At 37.6% G+C, this 26,168-nt stretch overlaps 2 protein-coding genes across 13 annotated transcripts in view; one reads left to right on the top strand and one right to left on the bottom strand.

Moving 5' to 3' along the window:
- Positions 1-1,865: 1,865 nt before the first annotated feature.
- Positions 1,866-26,168, bottom strand: RNF170 (ring finger protein 170). 10 transcript variants are annotated; one of them, XM_053931379.1, is made up of 9 exons: positions 16,509-16,594; positions 15,074-15,304; positions 13,503-13,689; positions 12,820-13,000; positions 11,636-11,711; positions 10,198-10,306; positions 9,160-9,233; positions 7,170-7,274; positions 1,866-5,434 (listed from the first exon to the last, which is right to left on the bottom strand). In XM_053931379.1, the coding sequence occupies exons 4-9, from the start codon at positions 12,837-12,839 to the stop codon at positions 5,165-5,167; spliced, it is 654 nt and encodes a 217-aa protein (XP_053787354.1). In that variant the 5' UTR covers positions 12,840-13,000; positions 13,503-13,689; positions 15,074-15,304; positions 16,509-16,594; the 3' UTR covers positions 1,866-5,164. The 10 variants fall into 10 exon arrangements, with proteins under 10 accessions (XP_053787354.1, XP_053787351.1, XP_053787348.1 ...); XM_053931376.1 differs by lacking the exons at positions 12,820-13,000; positions 13,503-13,689; positions 15,074-15,304 and adding exons at positions 23,345-23,402; positions 26,072-26,168 and having other exon boundaries at positions 16,509-16,652; XM_053931373.1 differs by lacking the exons at positions 12,820-13,000; positions 13,503-13,689; positions 15,074-15,304 and adding exons at positions 23,345-23,402; positions 25,808-25,841 and having other exon boundaries at positions 16,509-16,652.
- HOOK3 (hook microtubule tethering protein 3) overlaps positions 25,982-26,168 on the top strand; it is an 85,722-nt gene continuing 85,535 nt past the window's right edge. For all 3 annotated transcript variants that reach the window (XM_053931369.1, XM_053931370.1, XM_053931368.1), the window contains exon 1: positions 25,982-26,075. In XM_053931369.1, the coding sequence (XP_053787344.1) occupies positions 26,019-26,075 (57 nt within the window). In that variant the 5' untranslated portion in view covers positions 25,982-26,018. The remainder of the gene's footprint in view (positions 26,076-26,168) is intronic.

The raw sequence follows: 26,168 nt of genomic DNA, 5'->3' as shown, positions 1-26,168 counted from the left end.
AAAAAATTCCCAACTTACAGAAAGCACCTTTACTTACCACACTGTCTAACGATGTGCTGTCCATATGGGAGCAGGACCTCAAGACCTATGGCTGTCCTAATCTTCTATATGTCCTTAAGTTGAGTAAATTATAGACTGAAATTCAGCAGCTTCTTCCTCAGTTTAAAAATACAGTACACAAACAAGGAAGAAGGCAACCTACTAGGACACACCATCTCAAAGCAATAGGGATAGCAAGACTTACTACTCTGTCTCCATGGAACAAATGCCCATGTAGCTTTCAGTATGGGTGACTAACAGGCAGTCTTCTGTTCGGCTGACAGCTAGAAGCAGAAAATCTACACAAAACTGCAACAGTACAGCAGACCTCCTAAAAAGTCCAAGTCGTTTGGCAGCCTTGGATGAGGAACTTTCAAGTGTTTAGCTGAGCTTTTGCAAGCACATGGGCATCAGGTGTCAGGACAAGTGTAGCATATATTCATCAAACTTTCAATCTGATTTAACAGCATCTTACCAATTATGCAATTACACATTTTTCCGTAAACACCGGAACTGTGTAAAAAAGCAGGCTACAGAGTTAACAAAAGACTTGGCCCAACTTGGCACTGGACTTCCCAGCTATGATTTGTCAGACATTTCTTAGCAGACTGGATCATGTCTTCCAGGGCCCTTTCAGGGCATAAATTAAGAAACATTCAGGACTGCAGCAGAGAGAAGTCACATCCAGTTCTTCCAAGCCCAATCTTCATCCTTCCTGTAAACTTACAGACTATTTTCTGTTTGCTTACATTCTCATGCACCTGGCTTTATGCTTTTGTTTGCTTGAGGACTGTTATGTGAAAGTGTTAACTGATCATCTGAACTAGTTTATCAGCCTGAAAGCTTAGTGCTCATGGACCTGATGGAATGGGTTAGACTTCTAGGGAAGGACATCTGACATACAAAATGCTTTTGGGACTAAGGTCTTAGAAATTTTGTAATCTTTATTATGGCAGTCATAGAGATGGAAAACACTGAATTATCTCTAAACATACTGACCATGGACACCATGACAAAAATAAATCACAACTGCAGAAAAGTTACTGTCTGTAGAATCCTAGGAAACAAGAGGGCTATTGTGTATGTCTCAAACACTGACAGTCAGATGGAGCCAACCATGGATTGTTGGTGACAACAGCCAAGAATTATTGGCAATAATACACTGAGAAAGAACAGGATGTGGCCGGAGAAGAGGCCATAAAGAGGTAGGGCAGCAGCAGCACATTTCTGGGACAAATGTCCTTGTTCTGGCTCCTGGAGATGAGCAAAACACAGCACAAGTGCGGGGATGAGGCTGAGAAGAGGGCATGGACTGTAAGAAGGAATTGAGACCACCAAAGATCCCCAAAACCTTCTGACCCATTTCCAGAAAAGTCTAGAGGAATGGACTGCACCAAGCCCACATGCATGGACATCCCCAGGACAACCAAGCAGGATCGATGCTGGAGCTAGGACTGGTGATCTCTCTTTCCCTCTCTCCTTTCTTCTCTTTCCCCCTCTATAATTAATTTCTGTCTTTCTCTCTCCCCTTTCACCTTACACCTCTGTTCAAAATCCACTGCCATGTGTTCATAGAGGAGATAAGGTCCTAACTTAGACCAATTTCCATGCCAAGTATGTCATTTACTAATACAACTCTGTGAGTTTTTGTGGACCCTCTGACTTTTGTCATTCCTTTTGACCACGGGCAACTACAAATCTTGAGTACTCCCTTCCCCTCAAGGGTGGGATGCCACACTTAGAACTTTAATGCATGGAAGTGGAAAAAGGGAAAATAAAACAATATTGCATCCAGAAAGTCAATAAAATAAAATAATTCAAGAGAATATCTTTAACAGCAGTTTATTCTCATTAAAAGTAACAATAAGTAGTTTTAAATTCTTTTGTCTTAAAAATCTAGTGTAACATACTGCTACAGTTTTATGAAACTGATGGCAAAATTGTATCCCCAAACCACACTGTTGTGCCTGATTCTCACAGACATCAGTGGTGCGGCACACAAATAGCACAGAAATGAATCGCTCTATACAGCGATGATCATTAGGCCTCAAGATGCTACAAGTTATTTTGTAAGAGCTATTAAGTAAAATTTTTGTTTTCCTGTTTGTTAATATTGCTAGAGAAATCAAATATTTCACATAGCTTTTGGTGCCCATGTGATCTTTTAAGAACTGTTTTATCCCCATACATCTTCCTGCTGTAGTTTTCCTTTTTTAGATTTTCCCCCCTTAGTGACACGCCTGCCCCATCTTAGGAGACAAAACTATAGCAATGTTTGCAGTCACTCTGCACACATTCTGAAGCCACTGTTCAGCCCTAACCCTTACCTTTCACATTGCTGACAAAACAACTTGGCAGCACACAATTCAGGAATACTACATGCTCATATTTTAATCTCCAGCTTCTTGGGAGTTCTAGAGCTTAGGTTAAGCTCAAGCTAACTACCAAGATAGCTAACTTATAGCTATTTCAGATTTGTGGAAAGGAGCAGTGGCCAGACATTCCAGGACAGATGCATCTTTGCATTACACAAAAAGGCCTGAACAAGTCATAATACTGTTTATCATTGGCTTGCAGGACCAGAAAAGAATATCCACAGGCAAGCACACATATTGCTGAAAAGAACAGTTCTAATTCTGTCAAGCATTTAATGTGCTGAATTTAAGATTACAATGTTACTCAATATTCAAAAGTAAGCAGAAACCTCTGAGTGAAACCCTTCTGGCTATCACAAATGTACTGAAGAAAAAGAACATAGGGAAACTTTATATAGTCTTTCCGATGTGGTTTGTGTATGATTTCAGATATTCAAGATCCCCTTAGATGGGATAGGGAATTTCCACATGAACTTCACAGTAGCGCATGAAATTGGGAAATTCAAAGAAAACCAATCAGTAAGCAGATTCACGTACATCTGTATCCACTCTGGATTTAGAGAGTCGTGGGAAAATTATAATCATAGGGTAAAAGTGTGGATAAAGTACCAGATCAACAAATTCCATGAACAAACTCCAATTACTATACAAGAGCAGTTCACACTCTTCTCTTAAACTCCAGGAGAACAGAGGGTGCTAAATTTACTCAATCAAAAAAGTATTTTTGGGGCTTGTTTTCAGCTAGATTTCTTGGGAAAGAAAACCCCAAACCCAAAAACAATACTTACAGCAAAACTGTGAAATCCTGTCTTACATAATATCCTAAACTACTATCTTGCTTTATAAATGCACCTAACAGCTTATGAATATCTCACCCTTACTCAATAACACCTTAAAGAGTTTTAACTGAGGTAGCCAGTAAAACATCACCATACATTAGCAATGCCAACACAAGGTGAAAAGCTCAACCAAGATGCTCAAGAAAAGTTAGCTAGCATTTGCTTCCAAAAATGTAATTTTCTATCTTGCTCTTTTCCTCCAAATCTTGCTTCACTTCTCTTTTCTCTTCTTGCCCATCTCTAACAAACAGCAACAAAGAAAAGTTTAGCTTTCCAGTTCGTTTGTAAAATAGCCTTGGATTTCCAAAACTGAATTTTCAAATGGAGAATCGGTGAACTTTGTTTTAAATCAATGCCATTTTGAACACTGACGGACAATCTGCACCCTCAATGACTGACACCTGAGGTTTCAGCTCTATCATCTTCCTACACATGCCTAAGTGCTAGAAGCTGTGGAAAGACACTTGTAAGGGGAAAACACAGAAGTGGTGAAAAGGTCCCTTTTATTTTAAGCCTCACCTATATATGTAAACACACAAAGAATCACCTATTAATTCACTGTCTTTCAAGTACTCAGGAAGTTAAATTGCAATTATCATTCCTCTAGCTAAAAAGTACAATGATCTGTCATATCCTGGACCTTTATAGTCACAATCATTGCTCAAAATGAGAGCATTTTCAAATTACTTGTATACCTATGATAGCCTATGCTCAATTGCAATGAAAAAAAAATCAGCTTTAAGGATAATTAATACCCTGGTATTTTTGAAAACATTTTCAAGATTTTTTTTATGGTCCTTTATCACAGACTATTTTTCAAGATAATTCAGAACCTCTTCTATTGACATCCAAACCAAACAACCAACCAAACAAGAAAACTCCAACTGAAAATGACCCCAACATCTATGTTGTTTAGTACACATATCTTGCAGAATGTACATTTGGGTAAACATCTACACTTTACACATACATGTACATGTACTGTAAACATCCAGTTCTGACTTCGTTTTTTCAACCACTATTTGGAATTTAAGTGTCCTCTCCAACTGGCCGAATGTTTTAATGCATATACAGAAATGCAAAGTTGCATTTCAGACATATCACATTGACCGAAAGCAGCACAAAACCTCTGCTTCTAAGATATATACTTACCAAATAAAAAAGTGTGAAGAGAAAAACCATGCTCTCACTCAAAAAAATAGAGCACTAATGAGTGTGACGTGCATAATACTGGTTTCTCAATGTAGAGCAGATACTGTGTATATATTCCCAAATATAAAAATAAAATGGTACAAATTGCATGCAATACAATTGCATGGTACATAGTGCAGTTCAAGCAATACCAAGGTATTATCCTTATTTTTCTGAAGCATGTGGACAAGAGCAAACTGCAGAGTGATAACTGTAATGCGGTCCTTGGGTTTCTTCTTCCATAGACAAACAAAGCAATTTTTATTTCAAAAATCTCTAGCCCACAACAGGGAGACATCAAACAATTTAGTCATGATAACTGTACTGTGAAGAATTTCTGAATTTTCTTACACATCTAGATTATGCAAGGGGTTTATTGTTTGAAGTACTTTTCTAGAACTCCTTTTTCACAACACACCAAAGAAAGTGTTTCCTGCTTTCATTATACACAGTTGTTCATCATGTGGAAGTAGATGAAGGTGGTTTATTATAACATTATAAAACTAACCTCATCCTTATGAAGCATATGTAATGCACAAATGAAAGATTCCAGTTAAGCATCACCATACACTAACCCTTTATGTTAGTATAACATAACCAGCTAAGAAATTGTTACTACTGAAATCATACACAGGCACCTTGCTATATCATACTTATGTTATAGATTTCTTTTTAAAACATTCCACAACTGACTCTCCTTTTAGGTCACTTTTGGCCATTTCATCTATTTAGACGCTGTGTTACCACTTCTCTGTACATGATAGAGATATATATCAGCAGCAGAAAAATGACAAAGAAATCATCCAAGAACCCCAGAATTCCAAACAGAGCTTCAGGAAGAAAATCCAGAGGTGAAGCCAGGTACAGCAAGGCTCCAATCAAGCAGAGGAATATTCTGATGCGAAACATCCAGAAGAGGCCCCCTACAGAAAACATCTCCCTGAAAGCATGTCGCAATAAAGTGGGGAGATCCATAATTCTCTCCATAATCTATAAAGAAAGAATCTATAAGTTAGTATTTTGCTTTAGCAACTCATCCATGCTAAACTGAAGTTTCTACTACTTCCTTACATCTTATATTCTGTTAGTTTATAGGAATGAAAACAAAATCCGGGAAGAGTTAATTAGTTTAGTTTTACTGGGTAGAAAGTCATTAGAATATATTTTCTATATATTTTAACTGTTTTCAAGAAACAGTTAAACTGTGTTATTCTACAATGAAAAGCATACATTTAATAACATCACTAGAAAATATACTGTCATCTATTATGAAGGAAAAGCAATGAATACTAGAGGAAAACAAATGACTGGGAAAGTGAGAAACGGCAAACAAGTTAACTGGAGTGAAATATTGATCAGAATGCAAGACAAACCAGGACTGCAAGAAAAAACCTAATAGGTAAAGCAGAATAGGTTACAGTTTTTCAGAAACACAATACCCCCTCTCCTGGTGCATAACCAGTGATTCACAGAAGTTTCCAAAGGATAGATGAAGCTTCAAAGTAAACTAAAGAACTAAATTAATCCATTCCTGGCTCCTTTCCATTTTGCTACTATGATTCTGCCAGCTTAGCAAGAGACTGCTCAACAGAAAATATTCAGGTTTTTGTTGTGATGAGTAGGGAGGGGTGAACTTTAAATTTTTTTTATACTGGTTCCCTTCTATGGTATACAGTTTCTACATAAGAACTGTTAAACTCCATTAAAATGACTTATTGCCATAGCTGAATATGTTTTTGAGAAAGAAATTTTGTATGTGGTAACATTGTGTATAAATCAAAGACAATTCATCTAGTCCAATTAGGGCTTCAGTGTAGATTTCTGGCATGACCTCAGACAGGTTACTGGGGACTAGACACAGCTCGCAGAGAGGTCTAATGGAGCCTGAAAGGTAGTTTCAACGTCTTCTGGACAAAACCCATACATTTTGTGGTTTAGAAAAATACTCCTCCCTCTTCTATCTCTTTGTACTGTACATTTTTCTTGCTAATGTCTTCTTGCTATATCCAAATCCCATTACAAATGAAGACAACCAGGGAGGTTACTAGTATGCATGTGTGTGCATTTCACCTTGCGAAACAGGACACGCACACAGGAGATGGGGTCACAAGGCTGACTTTCTAACATTTGTAGAACTTTGACCACCCCTCTTAGCTATTTACAGGAAAAAAAAATTCTTTTTTTCTTCACTCAGAGGGAAGAATAAAGACTGTAATATAATCTAGGGGAAAAACTAAAAAATCAAGACAGTGTACAGCTGTCTGAGGAGAAAGGCACAGGGTAGAACTTCATATTCATCTAATCAGTGTAAAAAGTCCAATTAAGTGAATATTCTTCCTTGCAGGTCATTTATTTCTTTAAGTACTTTTGCTGACTAGTTATTGATCCCTTCAAAATAATGACTCATATCTAAAAAACAACTTAACACATGACCACTTGAGAAAATTCAAGACTTATTAGATTCTCACTCACAGGAAAAAAGTAAGTTTTCATACATTTTCATAAATGACAAATAAATAATTTTGGGCTTGATCCAACCATTTCAACATGAATTTCCTAAAGAAAAGTTGCCTAGGCCCTAAGCATCAGGAAGAGAAAATCCATATCCCAGGGAAAGAAAATAAAAGAAAAAAAAAAAAAAAGAAGGAGGAAAAAACAAAACTACAAAAAATTTGCTCTCAAACTTTCCTGACACCATTGACTTCCAAATTTACCCAAAACATACTGATCTGGGCTGTCCTGAAAATCTTCGATTGTAGTCATTAACATCTTGAAACACTTGGGCTGCACCCTGCTGATCTTCACCAAAGAGTGGTAAGAATAGTGTTACCTAGGCACAGCAGAGAGATTATGTTACACATGCAACTGTAAAACAGTCATCTTTAGTTAACTATATAGAAAAAAACTTTGGTTTAGTTGAATAGTTAATAGGAAAATAAACTGAAAATTACTAGCATGGAAACTGTTATTAAATGTTAACTAATTAATTGCTTACATCTCCTTACAGAATATTAATTTTTAAAGTGATTGTTAAAAAAAAGCATAAAAAACCTTCCTTTTAAGAGAGGCTTCCTAAACACCTAAATGCTTTATGTTTCATAAGTGGGAAAGAATGATTTGGAGAACAAAGTTAATTTACCAAATTAATCTAATTTTCTTTTCTAAACTGAAAATCAAATAAAGCAATCAATGAGGCCTTTGTTTTTCCATATTTTAGGATTGCCTTCCATGACAACAAACACACAGCAAAACTCATGGTTTTGCATATGGATCTTCATACCAAGATGAATTAAGAAAAAGATATTAACCTTCAACTATTTTGTACAGACAGAGAATTTTGTTCTGTTCTTGGGTTAACTTTCATGCAAACATAGAGAAATAAGATATATATGAATATGACCTTATGTATGTTATCCTTCTGCACAGGAGTTGCTGAAAACTTAAGACTTCTGTTTGGAAGCAATGTACAGGTATAAAATGCAGATTATCATGGGAAGTAGGGAAGGCATAGCACTTTAAATTATTACAGAAGCTTCATTATTATCTTCAGAAGCTTCCTCTCTACCTGGTGACTAAATACAAATCTGCGTGGCAGTCACATTCAGAAACGAGAACATGAGCAGAACTACATTCAACTTCTGGCCCTGACACAAACCTGTTGTATGACTCATGTTGATATATACATCTTTCCCTTCCTCATTTATAAACCAGGGCTAGAACAAATACATAACCATGCAAACAGTGCCACCTAATATACCTGTAACTCAGAGGAATGTAAATGAAAATATATGTAAGGAAAGACAATTTAAAAACTCGCTTATTTTCCCCTTTTCCACCTTCCCCACCTATTATTTGTGTCTTTTTCTTCACTGGCTAAACTCTAAACCTACTCATTCTTCTTCCAGTCATATTTATTTTTCTTTTCTTCAGCTGTCTTCTTTCAGTCATTTGTCCTGCTGATACACACAATCAAAGTAGGATATTATGGAGGAGCAAGGGCATGAGTTACATAATTCATTAGAAGTTACTAGCTCTGTCCTTTGTGCACTGTTAAAATAAAGATGTACTTTTGTTAAAACACACTATCAGACTCAGAGATCCTAAGCCTTAATGAGTTGCAGGAACATATTTCAAACTGGCAATGTAAGTTAGTTGCGTAGGAAGTAAGTTAATGCTTGCTCTATGAAGATTAAATTAATAATACATACAAGTTAAAAATAGGACCAAAATAAGAAATTGACATAAACAGGTCTTTTGGTAGGGACAGAGGGAAGGGAGAGGGTATTTCTCAGGAACCAGTAGTGTGCTGCTACTGGCAGTCCATCACAACAGCCAAGCCTTTCAGATACAAATTATGGTAAAAGAAGTTAATAACATCCTGAATGGAGAGCATGAAAGGATCATAGTTAAAATCTCACAAATTTCTGTTTTCATAAACTCTTTACAGAAAAATAGTTATTCTATAACTGTGCTGAGTTATCAGCACAGTTCACTTATGTTTGAGTGGCAGGAACAATCTGGAGCTATTTGTCAAAGCAAGAAGTTTGGAAAAACGGAATGTCCACCATTCCTGGCTCACATAATCCTCTGTATTTTTTCAGTTTCTCAGACTTCTTTATCTGCCAACCTCACTACTGTAGCTCACATATAAGTGCCTTTTGGCAGGCTATCCTAGACAGCCAAACTGACAGGTCCATGATGATTTAAAATATTACCGTCTGTCTGCAGATCGGACAGCGGATGGCACCCAGCCATGAGCCATACCTCCAGTAGGCAATAATGCAGGAACCTGGTGAAGGTAAGGTACACACATTTAAACTCCTGAGATGAAAAATGCATCTCCTGAAATAATACGTTACATGGCAAGGGAAACAACAGAAAGTGTATATAAGCAGCTAGGTTAAATCTACAGTTTCTGATGTAATTTTGTGTACAGCATTCACTGAAGATACCAAGAACTAATGTCTTCAAATTCAATACTATTAATGAGAAAAATCCTGAGTAGGTTCAACTGAATCAGTAATTTTAAGGCATTATTTCCCGAAAACACAACAAGTTCAAAAATTAGAAGTCACAAAAATGTCAGGAGATACAAAATTTATGCTAAGAACTTGGCTTTATCATCATCAGTTTCAACAGACGAAGACAAATATAAAAATGTAAGTATTTTATCAATTCTCCAAACTTGCTTGTTTTTCCGTTTAAACAACTAAGCATGGTATACACTATATACTTCAAAAAACCAGATGAATGCAGTGAAACAATTCTACTGGGAACCTGAGGGAGAGGAAGCAAAATCTTACATAGGCTGTCTGTATATTAACAGAGCCTCAAAAAAACACAGAACCAAGCACTTTAATCAACTGTGGACTCACTCATAATACTGCAGAACTTCCAAGAAAAAATATTCTAATAAATAATATTTTATTCTTTCTAAAACATTTTTTTTAAATAGTGCATTCCCAAATGTTCTTCAACCTCTTCAGTTTGGAAACAAATTATACTTTTTGACATTTTAAAATTAAACAGTTTCATTCCTGATAGCATAGAAAACAGTGCAGCACACTCTTAAAGTGACTGTTTATTCCTAAACTTATTTTCTCGACTATTTATATAAACTTATTTATTTTGCAGATGCAATGATAAACAGTTAAAAGCAAACAAAGCTTTGAATTAGGATGCCTGAGCTACTGCCAAAAGCTTGTATTTCTGTTCTGGTTCTAACTTTAGGACTAGGAGCTTTTCTTGCTTACCACAGAAGAGATGTCCACAGTTCGTTTCTATAGGAAATGTAGCCTGTTGCAAACAGACTGGACACGACATATCTGTATAGAAGTGATGCCGATCACCAGCAGAAGCATCCTGTTGGAACAGCAAGAAAACACAAAGTGTTGGAGATACTATTTTATATAAGCCTACCGAGTTCTAAAAAATAATAATAAATTGGTATTCATTCACTATAAGTCAAACTGTCAAACGCAGAACTGAATTGAGAAATTCAAGGTTGAAATGAGAAATATATTTAAATGTAAAAATCAAACATACTTAAATGCATTGATTCAATAAGCAAGTTCTTGTGACAGGACCATTATTTTCCCTTCATCTCTTAAAAAAGTGTGTGCTTCAAACTAGTTAAAGACCACAAAGAAAGAACTTCCTTGGTCCTTCACACTGAGTCAGGTTAGACACACTGGAGCATGAATAACAAACTTGGATCTATATTGTTACTTCATTATCCTGAGTAGTTCTGTCCAGAGCCAGGTAATTGAACTGTGTTGCTTACCAGTTGAAGCATTTAGTGTTTCCAAGCCCAAACACAGATCTCAGCCATGTGCATGTGACTGTCATGAAACACTTTTTCTCCCCATTTTGCCATATTTGTCTTCCACATAAATATGCACTGTCATTATTTCAAGAAGTATCATGATGAAAGACTGTTTTTAATATTCTCCAGAAGTATGGCCTAGACTCTTCCTGTTCAAAGTGGATGCAGTCATAGAATCATTGAATGGTATGAGCTGGAAGGGACTTTAAAGATCACTAAGTTCCAACTGTCCTGCCATAGGTAGGGCCACTTTCCACTAGACTAGGCTGCTCAGAGCCCCATCCAACCCTGCCTTGAACATTTCCAGGGATGACACATCCATAACTTCTCTGGGCAGCCTGTTCCCAGTGCCTCACCACCCTACAGAAAAGAATTTCTTCCTTACATCCCATCTCAACCTAGCTTCTTTCAGTTTAAAACCACCACTCTCTGTCCTGTGACTAGCAGCTTTGCTAAAAAGTTCCTCTCTGTCACTCACTTGCCTGGCTCTTGTTGCTGTGCCATTGTTCTGCTACCCACTGCTTATGAGTCTAAACATCTACCCCTGTCCTGTCTCAGCAAACTGTACTCCAGATATCCTTTCCTTTACCCTAAAGTTCCCAGGAACATTCCAGGAAGCGCACAGCATAATCTAACATACTCCACCTTGTGGCAAAAACTTAAAAAGAACTAGCCAAAATTTAGTTTTAATTACTTAATGCATCAATTAAAAACGACTACATTATCCCACAACTTGATGGATTTCAAGAATGCCTCTGTACAGTAAGTAAGCTCCCATAACTTTCAAAATCATCTTCCAGAACCTCAGAGAAGCCTGCAGCACCCCACATCAGAGAGCTGAATGTTGCCAACACTTGCTACAGCACCTGATCAGTTTGAAGCTGCTGACGAAGAGCTCGCACTAGCTCTTGATTTTCTGGATGTATGTTCTGATGTTCATTTCTGTGAAAGGAAATACAAGCAATAAAAAGCCCTGTGATCCACCACTGAAAAATAACTCACTGAAACAAATATGGAACTTGAACAAAGGACAAAACATCATTATATCCTGCTAAAAAGGATTTTAAAGGAAATACAAATAATTAAGGAAACAGGAATTTATTCTGGATCCTAAAGTTACTTTGGACACTGAAAGCTGTACAGCAGCAAGATTTTTCAGAGACTCCACAACCAATCATTAAATCATGTTAAAACTAGATTTTAGTCTGAGAAAAAAATTAAGCCTTGAACCTACAAAAAATGAAATTGCTTGAAAACTATTTAATTAATCATGCAGAAATATTTTTCATTTTTTCTCCATTGCTAGTTTCTTATTTGTTGGTCTATTCATAAATTAGTAGTTTTTCACTCACTGCCTAAGTCATAGAGTTGAAACCTCCTAATTACTTCAATTTTATCTGCTACGTGACATTTGCATAAGAAAGGGTAGACAAACTTACATTTAGAATATTGAGTTTATGTAACTATCAGCAGATTGGATATAAAAAGAAACCACTCTTTTAAAATCACTCTCTTTTTAAAAAAAGAAATACAGGTTAGATATGCCACGAGGAATCATTGGGAAGGGCCACACTGAAGAAAGAAGGATGGATATATTACAAATTCAAAAGCACAATGGGACAGAATTGAAATTAAAAATGTGCTGACAACAATCAGAGGTGTTGAGTTATAATAAATATGAGTCAACAGCATATTAAAAAATGTGAATTTTTATGCTTTATTAATTCATATGGATTTCAATGATGACACGTTCTGCTCAGCACTCTTGAGGTCTCAGCTGGATTCTGTTCTCCATTTTGCGCTAAATGCATAGAAACATATAGAGAAGTTGGAGAAAGTTCAGAAGATAATAAGAACTACTGCCCACATTTTTTATACATTAGAGAAAGACTTAAATAATGTCAGTTTATATAGAAGATTGTTCATGGAGTGAAAAGGGGACAGGATAAGTCTTTCATTCTATAAATATGAGCAATTATTTCCCACAGTTATCTAAGGCTTGTGGAAACACATTTCTAACTATATAATGTACAAAATCAGACAAGTTTACCTCAGGCTATTTTTATCCATCCCTGACTAGAAGTTAAATCAAAAAACAGGTTGCAATGCTTCCAAGGGATATTGAGGTAAGCTGATCCTCTGTCAGAGATGAGGGCTGGACTGGTTGAACTTTCATGACATTTTCTGGTTGCAGTTATATTATATAATTTCCTCAATGGCTCTAGAAGCTTCTGCAATAATTTTCTTCAGTTAATGTGGGCAATCATAGTATTGCATTATTGCTCAAATGTTTATTGCTAAAATGTTTAACATTTTGGCTGCTTCATTCTTTTTTCAAAGAGAAATAGACAAGTCCCATATTTTTCATGGTAATATTTACATGGTTATCTGTAAAAAGAAAATTTATTTCATACTAATGTGGGTGATATATGAAAGTTATATGATACAAAGTCTATATTAAAACCCTTCTTATGCACCTTTGGTCTCCATGAATCAGATTTTGTGGATGTTCTCTGTCATATATGTTATATGTATAGAAGTATTTTTCTGTTTGAAATGAACATATTTCACATCTTCAGTTTGCCAGAATGTTTGATATATCTTGAAATCCAATTTTATTCACACACAAGTGGAAGGTGTGAGTTGTAAGACAGCTTATTTTGATTTCTTCATAAACAACTAAATTAGCAGTAGCAAATTTGTTACTGAAAGTGTTCATTTATATGACCTTACCCTGGTATCACATACTAGGCCAAAATCATGAGAGCATTTGCACAGCTGCAGAGGTACAGCACGTACTGTCACTTATGCATAAAATGGTGATGTAGCTGAAAACCATGCGATGTTCAGGAAGGGACAGGCAGAGCTCAAGACATATCAGATTCATAACTTCTGTCATTCAATTAATGTAAGAAGATAACTGAAATAAATGAAAACCAATATGGTGCCCTGTCATTAGAGGCATTATCAAACACAAGCCAGAAAGAAATAAAGGAAAGGAATAGATGACGAGAAGAAATAAAGGAAAGGCCTTTTATTTTCCCATTTCTGACTGCTAGCAAGACAAAACTTGAGGAAAAAGGTCCCATGATGTGGACAGATTGTATTTTGTACCACAGAGGGTCCCGCCAAACTATTACTATTGGAAGGAAGAAGACTGCCTACTCATCCAGTGTGCAGTCTCGCACAAGGAAAGAGTCACAGTACTTAAGGGGACTGGTGCATCACTGTGCACTGATGGACACTGTTAATTTTCAAGGACTAAGATCTCACTTCTGCTGAAAATAGTGACTTGATCTTATAATCAAACCATATGATGGATAGAAAAATTAGACTGAAAAATCTAAACCTGTAGACCCATAAACATGGAACAGTTCAGTTATCTAGGACAAATCCCTTGTAGGGAATTAAAGGATCAGGCTTCCTTTAATTTGCTGAATACACTGAATTTTCACAATCTCATTTGTAATGTGATCACCTACTCACCAGTTCAAAAGATGATGGAAAAAAATCTGGCTTAATTTTATCAAAATTTATAACTCAAAAGCAAACAGGCTTCACAAAACTATCATATAGTGCCTGAACTATACATCTGCAACTTGTTACATATGTTAAATATGGCTTGTAAGTTTCTCCACCAGAAACATGAATGAAGCCTTGATGTGATGCTTTATTGAGTTCTTTCACCTGGAAACAAGTACAACAATTATATCCCTTAACAGTTCTCTCCATATTCTGCTTCTGCCCCCTAAAATCTACTGCAACACATACTCCTTGCTGCTCATTTCCCTTTTGATTCAGCTCCTGCAACTATTCATCACCTTTTAAGCTTTCTTTCCTGTATACTTACCCGTGACCTGTTCCTACCCAACTTAAGTATTTCAGTTCTGTTGATACAGAAGCACAAAAAGCAAAGAAAAAACCTGAGGTAATGAACACTATATAAGCAACACAAAGACCACTGCACTGTCTAAGGTAACTAGAGAAGAAAAATAAAAGACTCTTTTACTCCCTCACTTCTGCCTCAGTGCTAAATAAATTAAAATTTTTGTACTGTACAGATTTTCTAGCATACTATGCAGATATTGATGGCAACAATACAAAGGAGATAGATGAAGAGTGTTGCTGAATACAGACAATTTTAAAAGATACCAGAAGGCAGAGCAGGGAGCTAAGAGGATACTGGTAAGACTTTCAGTTGTCAGTCATAGAATCACAGTTACAGAATATGCTGAGTTGGAAGGGACCCATCAGAATCATTGAGTTCAACTCCTGGCCCTACAGGGACACCTCAAGATACATACGCCTGAAAGTATTGCCCAAAAACATCTTCACCTCCATCAGGCTGGTGCTATGTCTTCCCTGGTGAGCCTGCTCAGCCATCCGCTGGGTGAAAAACTTTTTTCTGGTATCTTAACCTAAATCTCCTCTGACTCAGCTTCATGTCTCAAGTCCTCAAGTCCTGTCACTGGCCATGAATCATGCAATGCAGACCTCCAAAGTCTGGAAGCTTTGTGTTTTCAGTTTGTTTGCCCCTGCAGAAAATAAACCATCAAGGCATGTAACAGGAGTCACAGTCAAACTTTTTACCTACATCATTACACCGCAGAGGCAGTCAATAACTAGCCTTATCTTCCTCCCTAACTCTTCATAATTGACACATCATTTCCCTGAACTTAATTTTGACTGAACTCCTGTTACTCTTCTCAACTTCTGACTCTTGTTCCACTCACCTTTTAAAAAATATTTCTTACTTGCCTTTCTAGAGTTCAAAAATAAAGTGTTAACTTTTAAACTAAACACTTAAAATTCAAGTCACAGCTGCTAAAGATGTCAAGATGAAGGGTAGAAAAATCATAACAGAGCAGATAAAAAAGAGGCATTATTAAAGCAATTTAAGTAACTGAAACAACTTCAGGAAACAAAAGGCAAAGTGAAGTGAATGCCTTTCTTAAGATTCCTTTGTGATCTCCTGGTCCTGCACAGCAGCACTGCTTTGCAGTCCAACCAAGTTTTTCCACCTACAGCTTATTTTGTAGCTTGTTCTCAAGTAACTCTACCTCAGCAATATTTCTCACGTGGACATATCCTCTTCAAGTTCCATGACAATACAATACAATACAATACAATACAATACAATACAATACAATACAATACAATACAATACAATACAATAAGCCAGTCTGAAGCTCAGACTCATTTTCCCCAAACACATAGGCTAAGATGTTTGTTAGGATGCAAAGAAAAATTCTGAAATCAAAATAAGCTTTGATGATTTGATCATTACAGTTACTGAATTCTGAACTTAACACTTTGCTGTATGGAATGCATATTGCAATCCACTGTTTTATAGCATATTCATTTGAAAAAAAAAATGGAAGGAGACTGCAGCTAGAACATACATTAGAGGAATATATCCAATTTTAATCTTGGAGTTGTTGACAAATCTGTACTTTTTAACAAAATACAACACAGCAGCCATATAGACTGTGAATTTAACCATTTTCAGTCTTAAGGAGTGATGAACACTACTCAGTTTGATTATCTGAAGATAAGGAAGAGTTAAACTCAACTTTTGATTCTAGCTGTGCCAAGCAATTAGTTAAACATAGTAAGCAATCAAACAACCACTGCTTTACTGTCAAAAACCCCCACAGTTTTTATGTACCAATGCACGAAATTGTCAAGAAAGTTAGGATTTTTATAAGAAATTAATAATTCCTCTCAACACATTCTCACCTTAAAAGTGTATATACCAGAGCAGCAATGAAAGCGAAACTGACCACAACTGCCACCAGTACCTGGTCACTTACTCCTTCTATAACTGAATCATTATCTAGCTTCAAACTCTGAACTTCTGCTTGGTGACTGGCCATCACAGCTCTAAAATGCAAGAAGAAATATATACATATACATATATTAAAACATACGTGCACAGACATTTTAAACACAGTTACAAACAATATGTAAACAGAATAGTCATTATTGGGAGAAAAGAGTGGTACAAAAAGAAGAAATGTATCCATTTTTACCAAACACTGAGTTTGATGTAGAGGTCTTATGCAGTAGTAAACAAATCTTAAATGACTGTGTTATGATTTAAAGTTAAAAAAAATTAGTCAGATAGTTTACCTTGAAATCTTTATAAGATAAATTGCACAGGAATAGGTCATTACTGAGCTGGCTATATTCTAAGGACAGTCTACTGAAAAAAAATTTAAATGACTCTGCATTATCAAGAATTTTAGCTATTACACACCACATAATTCCTGGTAAGCTAAGCCAACACAGAAACTTAACTTCCACCACTTACACAAATTAAGAAACAAGGACATTTTGGTTTTAGTGTTAAATGCCCATTTGGATACACAGGAATCACCCAATACATTTTAAACTTAATTTTCTTCTTCTGTGCATTACCAAACTTTAGCTGGAAACATGGGGAAAACTTGAAAGAAAAACAGTATTATCAGGCTTCCTGAGTTAGACTCATTTTATATTTGTTTCACATTGTTAGCCATCAGTGACTAAGGCTAACATTTATTAACCTATAGCACTAACCTACAGCTGGAAACATGCAAAATAAAATAGTTTCCAACCCACTGCTGAATTATTGCTGTTGCAATCAGGAAGTGAAATGAACTATGGCTGTGAATATTATGAAATCAGAACGGTTAAGCTAACTCTGTCAAATTACATGAAAAGTCATACTGTAGCTCTGTCCATACACAATTGAAGTATTTTCCATGAAACTGACATAAAATCGCAGTATTGGTTTCTGAAGGCAGGTAAGACTGGTATCTTTTTCTCTGTTTCCTAGTTCAGCTTGCAAGCTTTCATCAGTGTTTCATTGCACTTCACAGCTCATGTGTAATTTTTAATTTACACCTCACTGTCTAGCAAGTAACACCAAACACCCTCTGGCCTTGAATTAATTGCACAATTGAAATAGAGTACAAGTCATCAGGATTTTAGTGGATACCTGTAATGACTACCCTGGCAAAATTTCAGCATGTCAGTCTATTGCTAATAGAAAAGCACAATCTTTTCTCTAAGACAGGTACTCTCACCCTCCACATTTTTTCTAGTATAAGCAGTGGAGCTTTTTTCAAGCTTCCTTAAGTTTGTGGGAGTTGCCTTCTGTAGCAGGAATACAAGAGAAGCTGATACATTCTAAGAGTATTGCTAAGAAGTGTAAGTGGTATGAGAGCAGAGCAAACTCATGGAGAACAAGGGGAGATTTCATTATTTGTCATATTTTTGGGCTTTCGCTGTGAATACTAAAATGGAATAATGAAGCATATATGAAGTGAAACAATAAACTAACTTATTCAAAGTGTGCTAATCTGAACTGAGACTATTATTTCTGTAACTATAGTCAAATTTTTGCTAATTACACCTTTCAACAAGCAACTGTGTCACAGTATTTGGAAAGAGTAACTGCTTTCAAAGGTGGAATACCAGCAACTCATAGAGTTGCTGTTTAGAGTTAGAGTTGCATGTTTAAAGCAGGTCAATATTTATACACATTTCATATATACTAATGAATAAAAGACCAGATCTTTGTGGAAAGGTCTTACATAGGAACATGGGCCTACACAAGGAGTTAGAGCATTTCTCTGCATAGCTAGTTATACAATTACATTCCTATAGCTAAAGTCATGAGGTTAAGGTGTTGTGAAATTTTTCTGAACAGTGGTTCCCTGGTGCTGAGGATCTGGACTGGCAGGTGTGGTGTGATGCCTCCCTAGCTCATTACCTGCCTGTACACTTAATTTCTTTGCACATCCTGTCCTGAAGAAGCTTCTCTTTCTTACACTGCATCATTCTGAGACAGCCATTTTCCACAACTGTGCATGCTGATATCTTAAATTTCTGTGTTTTTCCTCCTTAAGTATCATGATCAGTCGACTAATTTTTACCCTGTCCCACTGTTTTTTCTGGGTTGACCGCTCAGAACAAAATCAGAAGTAAATGCCAGGGAACTGGTATAATTCCTCCTTAGTTCCACATCAATTCTGTTAGAACTGATGTCATGTCATTGGCATGTTATACCAACACGCAGTTGACAACTACATCCCACTAAGTATTACACGGGGTTTTGGTTTTGGGATTTTTTTCAGAAATACCTGTTATGTCAGAGACATACAGATGATTTAACTGTACCTTTGGAAGGCAAGCACTTCTTATATTAACACCTGAACATCCTCTGTCACTGCTTGCTTGATGCACTTTGAAAACAACACATGGATTTTCAATATCACACCAATTTAAATCAGTTTCCCTGAACAGCCTTCAAGACATCTACTCCAGCTCTTCCCTCTCTGTACCCCTCTCTTCCCTCCAAATTCTTATCTGCCTAGCATTAATAGCACTCACTGCATCTGCTTGCTTTAATTTCTGCTCACCTACCTTTTTTGAAATACCAAGCTAAGGTGCCAAAGTTAGCATCAGAATATGAAAATGAAATACACAGATCCTCCTCACTTTCTCTTCCTTCTTGCACATAATGCCAGTTACTTATATCAACTTCAGCCCTTCATTTTGAAACATATGTAACTTTCCCAATAACTTTTTTGACATAAGCATAGTGTACAAGAAAACTTGCACAGTCTTTCTCTCCGCATAAACACCCTGAGACATTTTGTCTTCACTTATGTATCAATACCACAATGGCAATATAGAGGAGTGGAATCTGCCTCAGTCTCACTCCCAGCTGCTTCTGTCACTGAATTCTAGAGAAGATAAACTATTAATGCTTAATGCCCATGTTGTTCATATTTTAATTTACTTGCTGTTTCTGGACAGCCAACAAGTGCTGTGTATATTTTTCTTATTACTTCCAACACTTTCTCTCCATAATATCAGTGCACAGGAGAGCTGATAAGACTTGTGTAGACTAGGTACTACAAAACAGAACAAAAGAACCAATACATACTTTCTCTGAATTCATGCCTCAGTAGAGACAGCAACAATCTCCTCCTCCCCCTCCTATCTCTGAGATAGCATGTTAAAAAAAGCAATGTCTACAAAGAAAATGGTAAAATACACTAATAGAAAAAAATGTCTGTCTGAAGGAGGAAGGAATTTTGTGATTTCAAGGTTATCTTGAATGTTTTCAAACAAAATACCCAGAACTGGAGGTTTGCAGTTCATGTTTCTTCAAGTGCAACTACAACAGCCAAAGGGTGATCCGCAGTGGTTTGAATGTATGATAGGCTAAAAATAGCTTCTAAGAAATCTTGCCTCACAGTGCATGTGTTCAGCAATTGTTGCTCTTTCAGCTGGTACAACTAAGAAGCAAGCTAAAGGAGATTTAAATAATGTAATGAAGACTCAGTCTTCGGAGACAGCCATCCTTGATAAAGACCAAGTGTGTGTCAGAGAAACCTTCCAGAATCAGACTTTATTACATATATCTAATCACTCCTAAAATAGTCACAGTTAATAATTTGATGCAATTCAAGAGTGAGTTAGTATGGCTCGTACTAAATTCCATCCATTGATCCATTACATTTTTCCAGTTATGAAAAAATGACAGAATTTCATCAACCTTTTCTCTTATAATTATTTCTAGATCTGGGTTCTATATCACAGGCTTTCATACATTAAATTACTTTAAATTTTTTTCTTTCTTTCTTTTCTGTAGGCTTATGTTACCTTGTTTCTTTCTAAAATTGCAAAGAAAGTTTGAATTTTTTTTATTGCTCTGTTTCTACTCTTTAATACAATAAATTAATTCCTGTCTACACTAGCTCTGGGAAAAGTACCAACTGTATAAGATTACTTCAGGGGAAAAATGGCAGTAACTGAAAATAGATTAAATTCTGATAAATGATTTCTGGTTATACTTGAGACTTTTTCTCTTTTTAGCCATTTCATAAGGATGGCTTTCTTAAATGCAAGCATAACTCCACCCTATGTTCCATTGAGAGGATGAAAACCAAGCAACGTCTAACAATACTCACATCAAAACTGGAATTTATACAATTAACTTCAGAATTTTAACAATATCTATTGCAATTTTAAAAACTGAAAAAAATGCTGGGCCTTTTTCCTACTTCAAAAACAACACCACCAAAGCCCAAATCTTAAATTCCAAGTTTATTTCATTTTATCTTCAGACTATTGGCACTTGCTTCAAGTAAAACAACACAGAAGAGGGGGAAAAGACAGGGAGTTACTCCTCCATTCCATTTGGGCTAGCTAAGTTACAGCTTGACATTGCATCCCAGTAGACTGGGATCTGGTTCATCTCTATAGGGTTCTTGATGGCTAGAGAGTATACACAACCTCAGAGTAAATTGTCCACAAAAGGTTTTGCAATAGAAAGGAATGCAATTTACTGTTTGTAAAGTTCATACAGTTTTATTTGTAAATCTGTCAGTAATTAATCATCTGTACAGAAAATCACCTTGTTTATTACCAATTTTTCTCAGAGTGATCACTGACAGAATGTAACACTAATTTTTTTTTACATTTAAAATAAGAATCTACAGATATTTCTAAAGTTACATTTTCCCCTCTGTGGTTATGTATGAACAATGCATGCAAATTTAAGCAAAAAAAAAAAGATAACCATAATGAGCAACATTGCAAGTACAATGGCTTTTATTCTTGGAAATTCATACAGATCACATTGAAGTGTGAGGGAATGAAGACATACACTAGTGTGGATGTATTATTTCTTAATTTTTCAGATCTGAAAAGTATTATTAGGATTTTCAATGTTCAACATAAAGCCCAGCTATAACAAAACCCTATGCCATGACTCAGAGAGTTTTTCATGTCTTCATATTTTCATAAAGACGTGAAAAACAATCCAGTCTTTACCAGGCTCTCTTGATGTCTGAGAAGTAAACAATGAAGTAACACACAAGCAATACTGATGTGAGATACAAGTTATGAACCTTAATGTATTGACTTTGTGAGCATGGTGCAATTTGCTCAACATCTGAAAGGTAATCTGAATAACAATGTGTCCAAATGGGATGGGCTGGGAGTGAACTGGATGAGGAAAATGGAGTTTTGGGTTTTCATTTATTTCAGTTTTGAGTGTTTTCCTCTTGATGCAGTACTGGCAGCCACCACCAGTTCTTGAAAAAAATTAAATGTTAATTATAAAGTGATGGTGGGCCAGCGTGGAAGCCAGAACCTGCAATTCCTTTTGCCAGTTGCCTTTTATTAGCAAAAGCATCGCCCCCGCCTTTTGAAAAAGCTGCTTAATTTGTAGAGGTTGTGTGTTTTCCAGGATAAGTTAATTAATCTCCAACTAGTCAAACACCACAGGTCACACTTAAGATCAAAAAGGCTTTAACCCCTCATATTTTCTTCTATGTAAGAGAAACATTAAAATTGGTTTAATTTGTATCAAAAGGTTTCTAATAAGACTGGCCTGTTTCAGATAACATGAACCAACTTTTAAGAATTTAAGCATACTGAAACAGAACATACTTATTCTGTAATCTACTCCCTGAACACATATTAGCTTATGTTCAAATATCTATCGGCATAAATTTAGCATATTTTATTTATGAGAAACACAGGCAAAAATTCCCAAAGACAAACTTTATATGTAGGGCAAAAATTGATACCTGTCTCATCAGAAGCTATCTAATTACTTCCTGCTCCAGTGTAGTAGCAGGTCATGGCCCTACTCTGTGGTTGACAATGGGACTTTGTGAATTGATTTGACTCAGCGAACTGGATCCTACCTACAGTTATTTATGCACTCTTTCTTTAAGAGTCCAAAGACTCTTAAGACCCAGACTGCATTCAGAAACAATTAACAACAGCAGGCAAGAACTACACATCATGAACAGTGGAAGTGTTGAAGACTACGAGTTTACTAGCCTAAATCCTAAATCAGCTAAATCCTGAGGTGATAGATTTTATCCAGTTTTCTTAGTGTACTTAGTGTTCCTTAGTGTCCTTAGTGAAGTTGGATTTCAAAGAAGTGATGTAGGCAAATATAACATTATAGAACAGAAATAATGGAAAGGATTGATGGTGTACTTAGAAAAAGTGTTTCTGAGGAAACAGGATTTATTAGCTTTTCATTTTTGTGAGCACAGTCTTACTTGAATAAAGCACCACACAACAATCTCTAGTACTATGTATCTCCCTACATTATAAAAATCAGTAGGAGAAAATTCAAAGGTCACATTTATTAACGGAAATTTAAAAAAAATCTAACATAGCAATGTATAAATTGATGAGATATATTCTGTGACAAGGCTGTTAAAACTGACTTAGGATTATCCTACTAGAATTTCATGCAGTCTGTTAATTCATCATTATTATGAGTTTGCATCAACTTTGGGTTTACAAGTCAGTTCAGCTGGTAGAGAAATACAGCCAAACTCAGCAGTATAATATTCAGTTATATGCTTACCATGAACCACCTTTGCTTTCAAGACAGTGCTGACTACATTTAAGTGTGTGCATACTCTTTGCAAAAGAGAATGGAAAAGGCTTGAACAGTCTTGCCAAGAGAGAGGAGAGGGAAATTTCAGTAGGAAAAAAATGATTTTGTTGAGTATATCTTACAAAAACTGACCAACTGAGGCACTTGCCTGATAAAGCAGGTTTCTGCAAGGTCTGAGGTCAGCAGTCTCTGAGGCACATTTTTTCCTAAAGAGAAAAAAGAAGAAGAAAAAAGAAAGTAGATATTCTACTTTTGCTGATGGAATCATGCTTTGCAAATTAAAAGTAATGCAGCTGCAAACAACAGGTGCAAGGCTGTGAGGGAAAATAATCCAAAATTAATATACCATTCTGCTGGGAAAACAAAACACCTCCAATATATTTTCTCCTGAGCACAAAACCATGTGGATGGCTTGAAGCAAAATCACAAATTCAATGGCCTGTTTAGCATTACTATTCTGAATATTTGTCTGGATGATGTATGACTTGTGTAAAACAGATCCCAACAAAGTTTTCCACACTTCATAAGGCAAAAACATACTGAAACGTACAGAGTTCTGAACAAACCAGAGGGTGGAACTGAATTCATATGCAGATAGGAGCATGAGAAAGAGCCTGCTAATGCCTTCACTTGGATACCTGACTTTCTTGGTCAGACAGGAAGAAAAAGAAAATATTGTCACTTCATTATAATAAAGTTTATTGGACTATGGTAGTACTTCACCTAAGCATGAGGAGGCTTCAGATCTCTCAGGAAAAGTGCCCAAGAATTCCTTACTGTAGAAAGTGCTACCTCTATATACAGCCTCATATCTAAAATAGATAGCAAGGCAAAAAAGCAATACTGTATTTGTTTGCGTCAACAAAATACAAGCTACACCTCGTGGCAACAGGCAAAGCAAAGAGTGGGAAATGAGATGTCCTAGGTTCCAACAAGTAGATCATACAATGAGATCAGTAAGAAAGTATTTTCCTGGGAAAACTTGAAAATTTTCATAACTCCTACAATACTCTTCAGAAGAAGCGTTCAAAAGAAGCTTGCATAAAGGGAGCACTCAGCTTTTGTTCATGTTATTAATTCATTAAATGGAAAAAGTCAGAGAAAACAGGGAAAATAGTGACAGTTTCCACATCTGTGACCCTTCCTGTTTATACAACCCTCCACTGTTATCAGTGCCTTGTGCCTGCCACTCCACACTGTCAGGCCCATTGTTAACTGATAGGGAACTGCAGAACTTATCACGATGCCACACACTCCCATTGCAAATTTCAAATAATCCAAAATCCAACACACTATTGACAAAGAATTGCTTGAACTCCTCAGGTGACCCATTTGCAGCATGACGGAGAGCTTCTCTGGCTGGGGCACAGCAAGGATACAGGGGCACTCTGGCCACAGACAAACTCCTTGTTTTTGAGATAAAAAAAATAATTTAATCACCTGAAGAATCACACAGAACCAACTAAGCTGGAAAAATCACTGAGATCATCAAGTCCAGTCTAAGACTGAGCACCTCCCTATCAACCACACCATGACACCAAGTGTCATGTCCAGTCTTTCCTTGAACACCCACTGGAACAGTGACTCCACCAGCTCCCTGGGCAGCCCATTTCGATATTTAATCATCCTTCTTCCTAGTCACCACTTGCAAATAGTTCTAAGCAAGTAACTTATAGAATCGCAGAATGTCAAGAGAATGGAAAGAACCTTAAAAGATCATCTAGTCCCAACATCTCCATGTCACAAACAGGGACACCTCTCACTAGACCAGGTTGCTCAAGTCTTATCCAAACTGGTTTTGAATGTTGCCAGGGTTGGGGCATCCACAACCTCCTTGGACAACTTGTTCCAGCATCTCAATGCCCCTGACAGTAAAAAATTCCTTCCTGCTATCTAGCCTAAATTTCCCTTTTTAAGTTGAAACCCACTACTCCTTGTCACTACAGTTCCTAACAAAGAGTCTCTCTCTGGCTTCCCTGCAGACCCCATTTAGATACTGGTAGGCTGCCTATTCATTAAATTTACCACTGCAGGGCTTTGTTGAAAGGAAGCTAATGTCGTTGTCTTCCCCAAAAACAGAGGAGAAAGTCGTCAAGGCGGCTCCATACACAAGCGAAGCCACACTAGATACTAAGACTATGATATGTCTGTGGGTGCAAAGTCATTCCCTACTCAAAAGGACGAAAACCTTGTGGGGGCTGCTCCTTTCACAAACAGAAGGAAGTCTGCGGGTGAAAGGTCATTTTTCTACTCCAAAAAAGAGAGAAAAACCTTGTAGGGGCTACTCCATCCAGAAGCCGGGCCACATTACACACCAACATTGATAATGCCTGTGGTACACCATCCTCATAAACCCACGCTCCCACCCCCGCTGGACACTCTCCTAACCAGCTCCTCCGCGCCAAGACACACACACACACACTCACGGAGCCGGGGGAGGCGCTGCAGACTCCTCCTACCCGAGGGCCCGGCGGCGTACGAGGTGCCTCGGCGGGCATGCAACGGAGGGGTTCGAGTCTCCCTCACCGTCCCCAGTTCCCCCCGGCCGGCTGTGAGGGGCGGACAGCCCAGCCCGGTCCGCTCCAGTCCCGCCCGCCCCCCTCAGCGGTACCTCAGCCGCCGCTCGCCGCCGGCCTCGCGGCCCCGCCCCGTCCCCCCGACGGCGCCGGGTCGCGCCGCGTCCCCCGCCCTGCGGCCGCCGGGCGCAGGCGCGCGCGGCCGGTCCGTCAGGGCGTGGTGACGTGTCGGCGCCACCGCCCGGCCCGGGACGGGGCGGGGCGGGACCGGCGGTACCGACCTGGCCGCGGCCCCGCAGTCCCGCCATGTTCAACGTGGAGAGCCTGGAGCGCGCCGAGCTCGGCGAGAGCCTGCTCACCTGGGTGAGTGCGCGCTGCCCGCCCGCACCGAGCTGGGCCGGGTTTCAGGGCTGCGGCGCCGCGCGCGTCCCGCCCCGCCGCGGCTCCGCTCCGGCG

This window comes from Vidua chalybeata, chromosome Z, assembly GCF_026979565.1.
Source record: "Vidua chalybeata isolate OUT-0048 chromosome Z, bVidCha1 merged haplotype, whole genome shotgun sequence".
NCBI lineage: Eukaryota > Metazoa > Chordata > Aves > Passeriformes > Viduidae > Vidua > Vidua chalybeata.
This window is presented reverse-complemented; position numbering and strand designations above follow the sequence as displayed.

Coding starts and splice junctions, on each gene's coding strand:
- RNF170 (XM_053931376.1), bottom strand. CDS start 16,645: ATGGCCAGTCACCAAGCAGAAGTTCAGAGTTTGAAGCTAGATAATGAT. Junction 11,712..16,508: donor CTGGTATATACACTTTTAAG/GTGAGAATGTGT, acceptor TTCCTTTCACAG/AAATGAACATCAGAACATAC. Junction 7,275..9,159: donor GTCCGATCTGCAGACAGACG/GTAATATTTTAA, acceptor TGCTGTGCCTAG/GTAACACTATTCTTACCACT.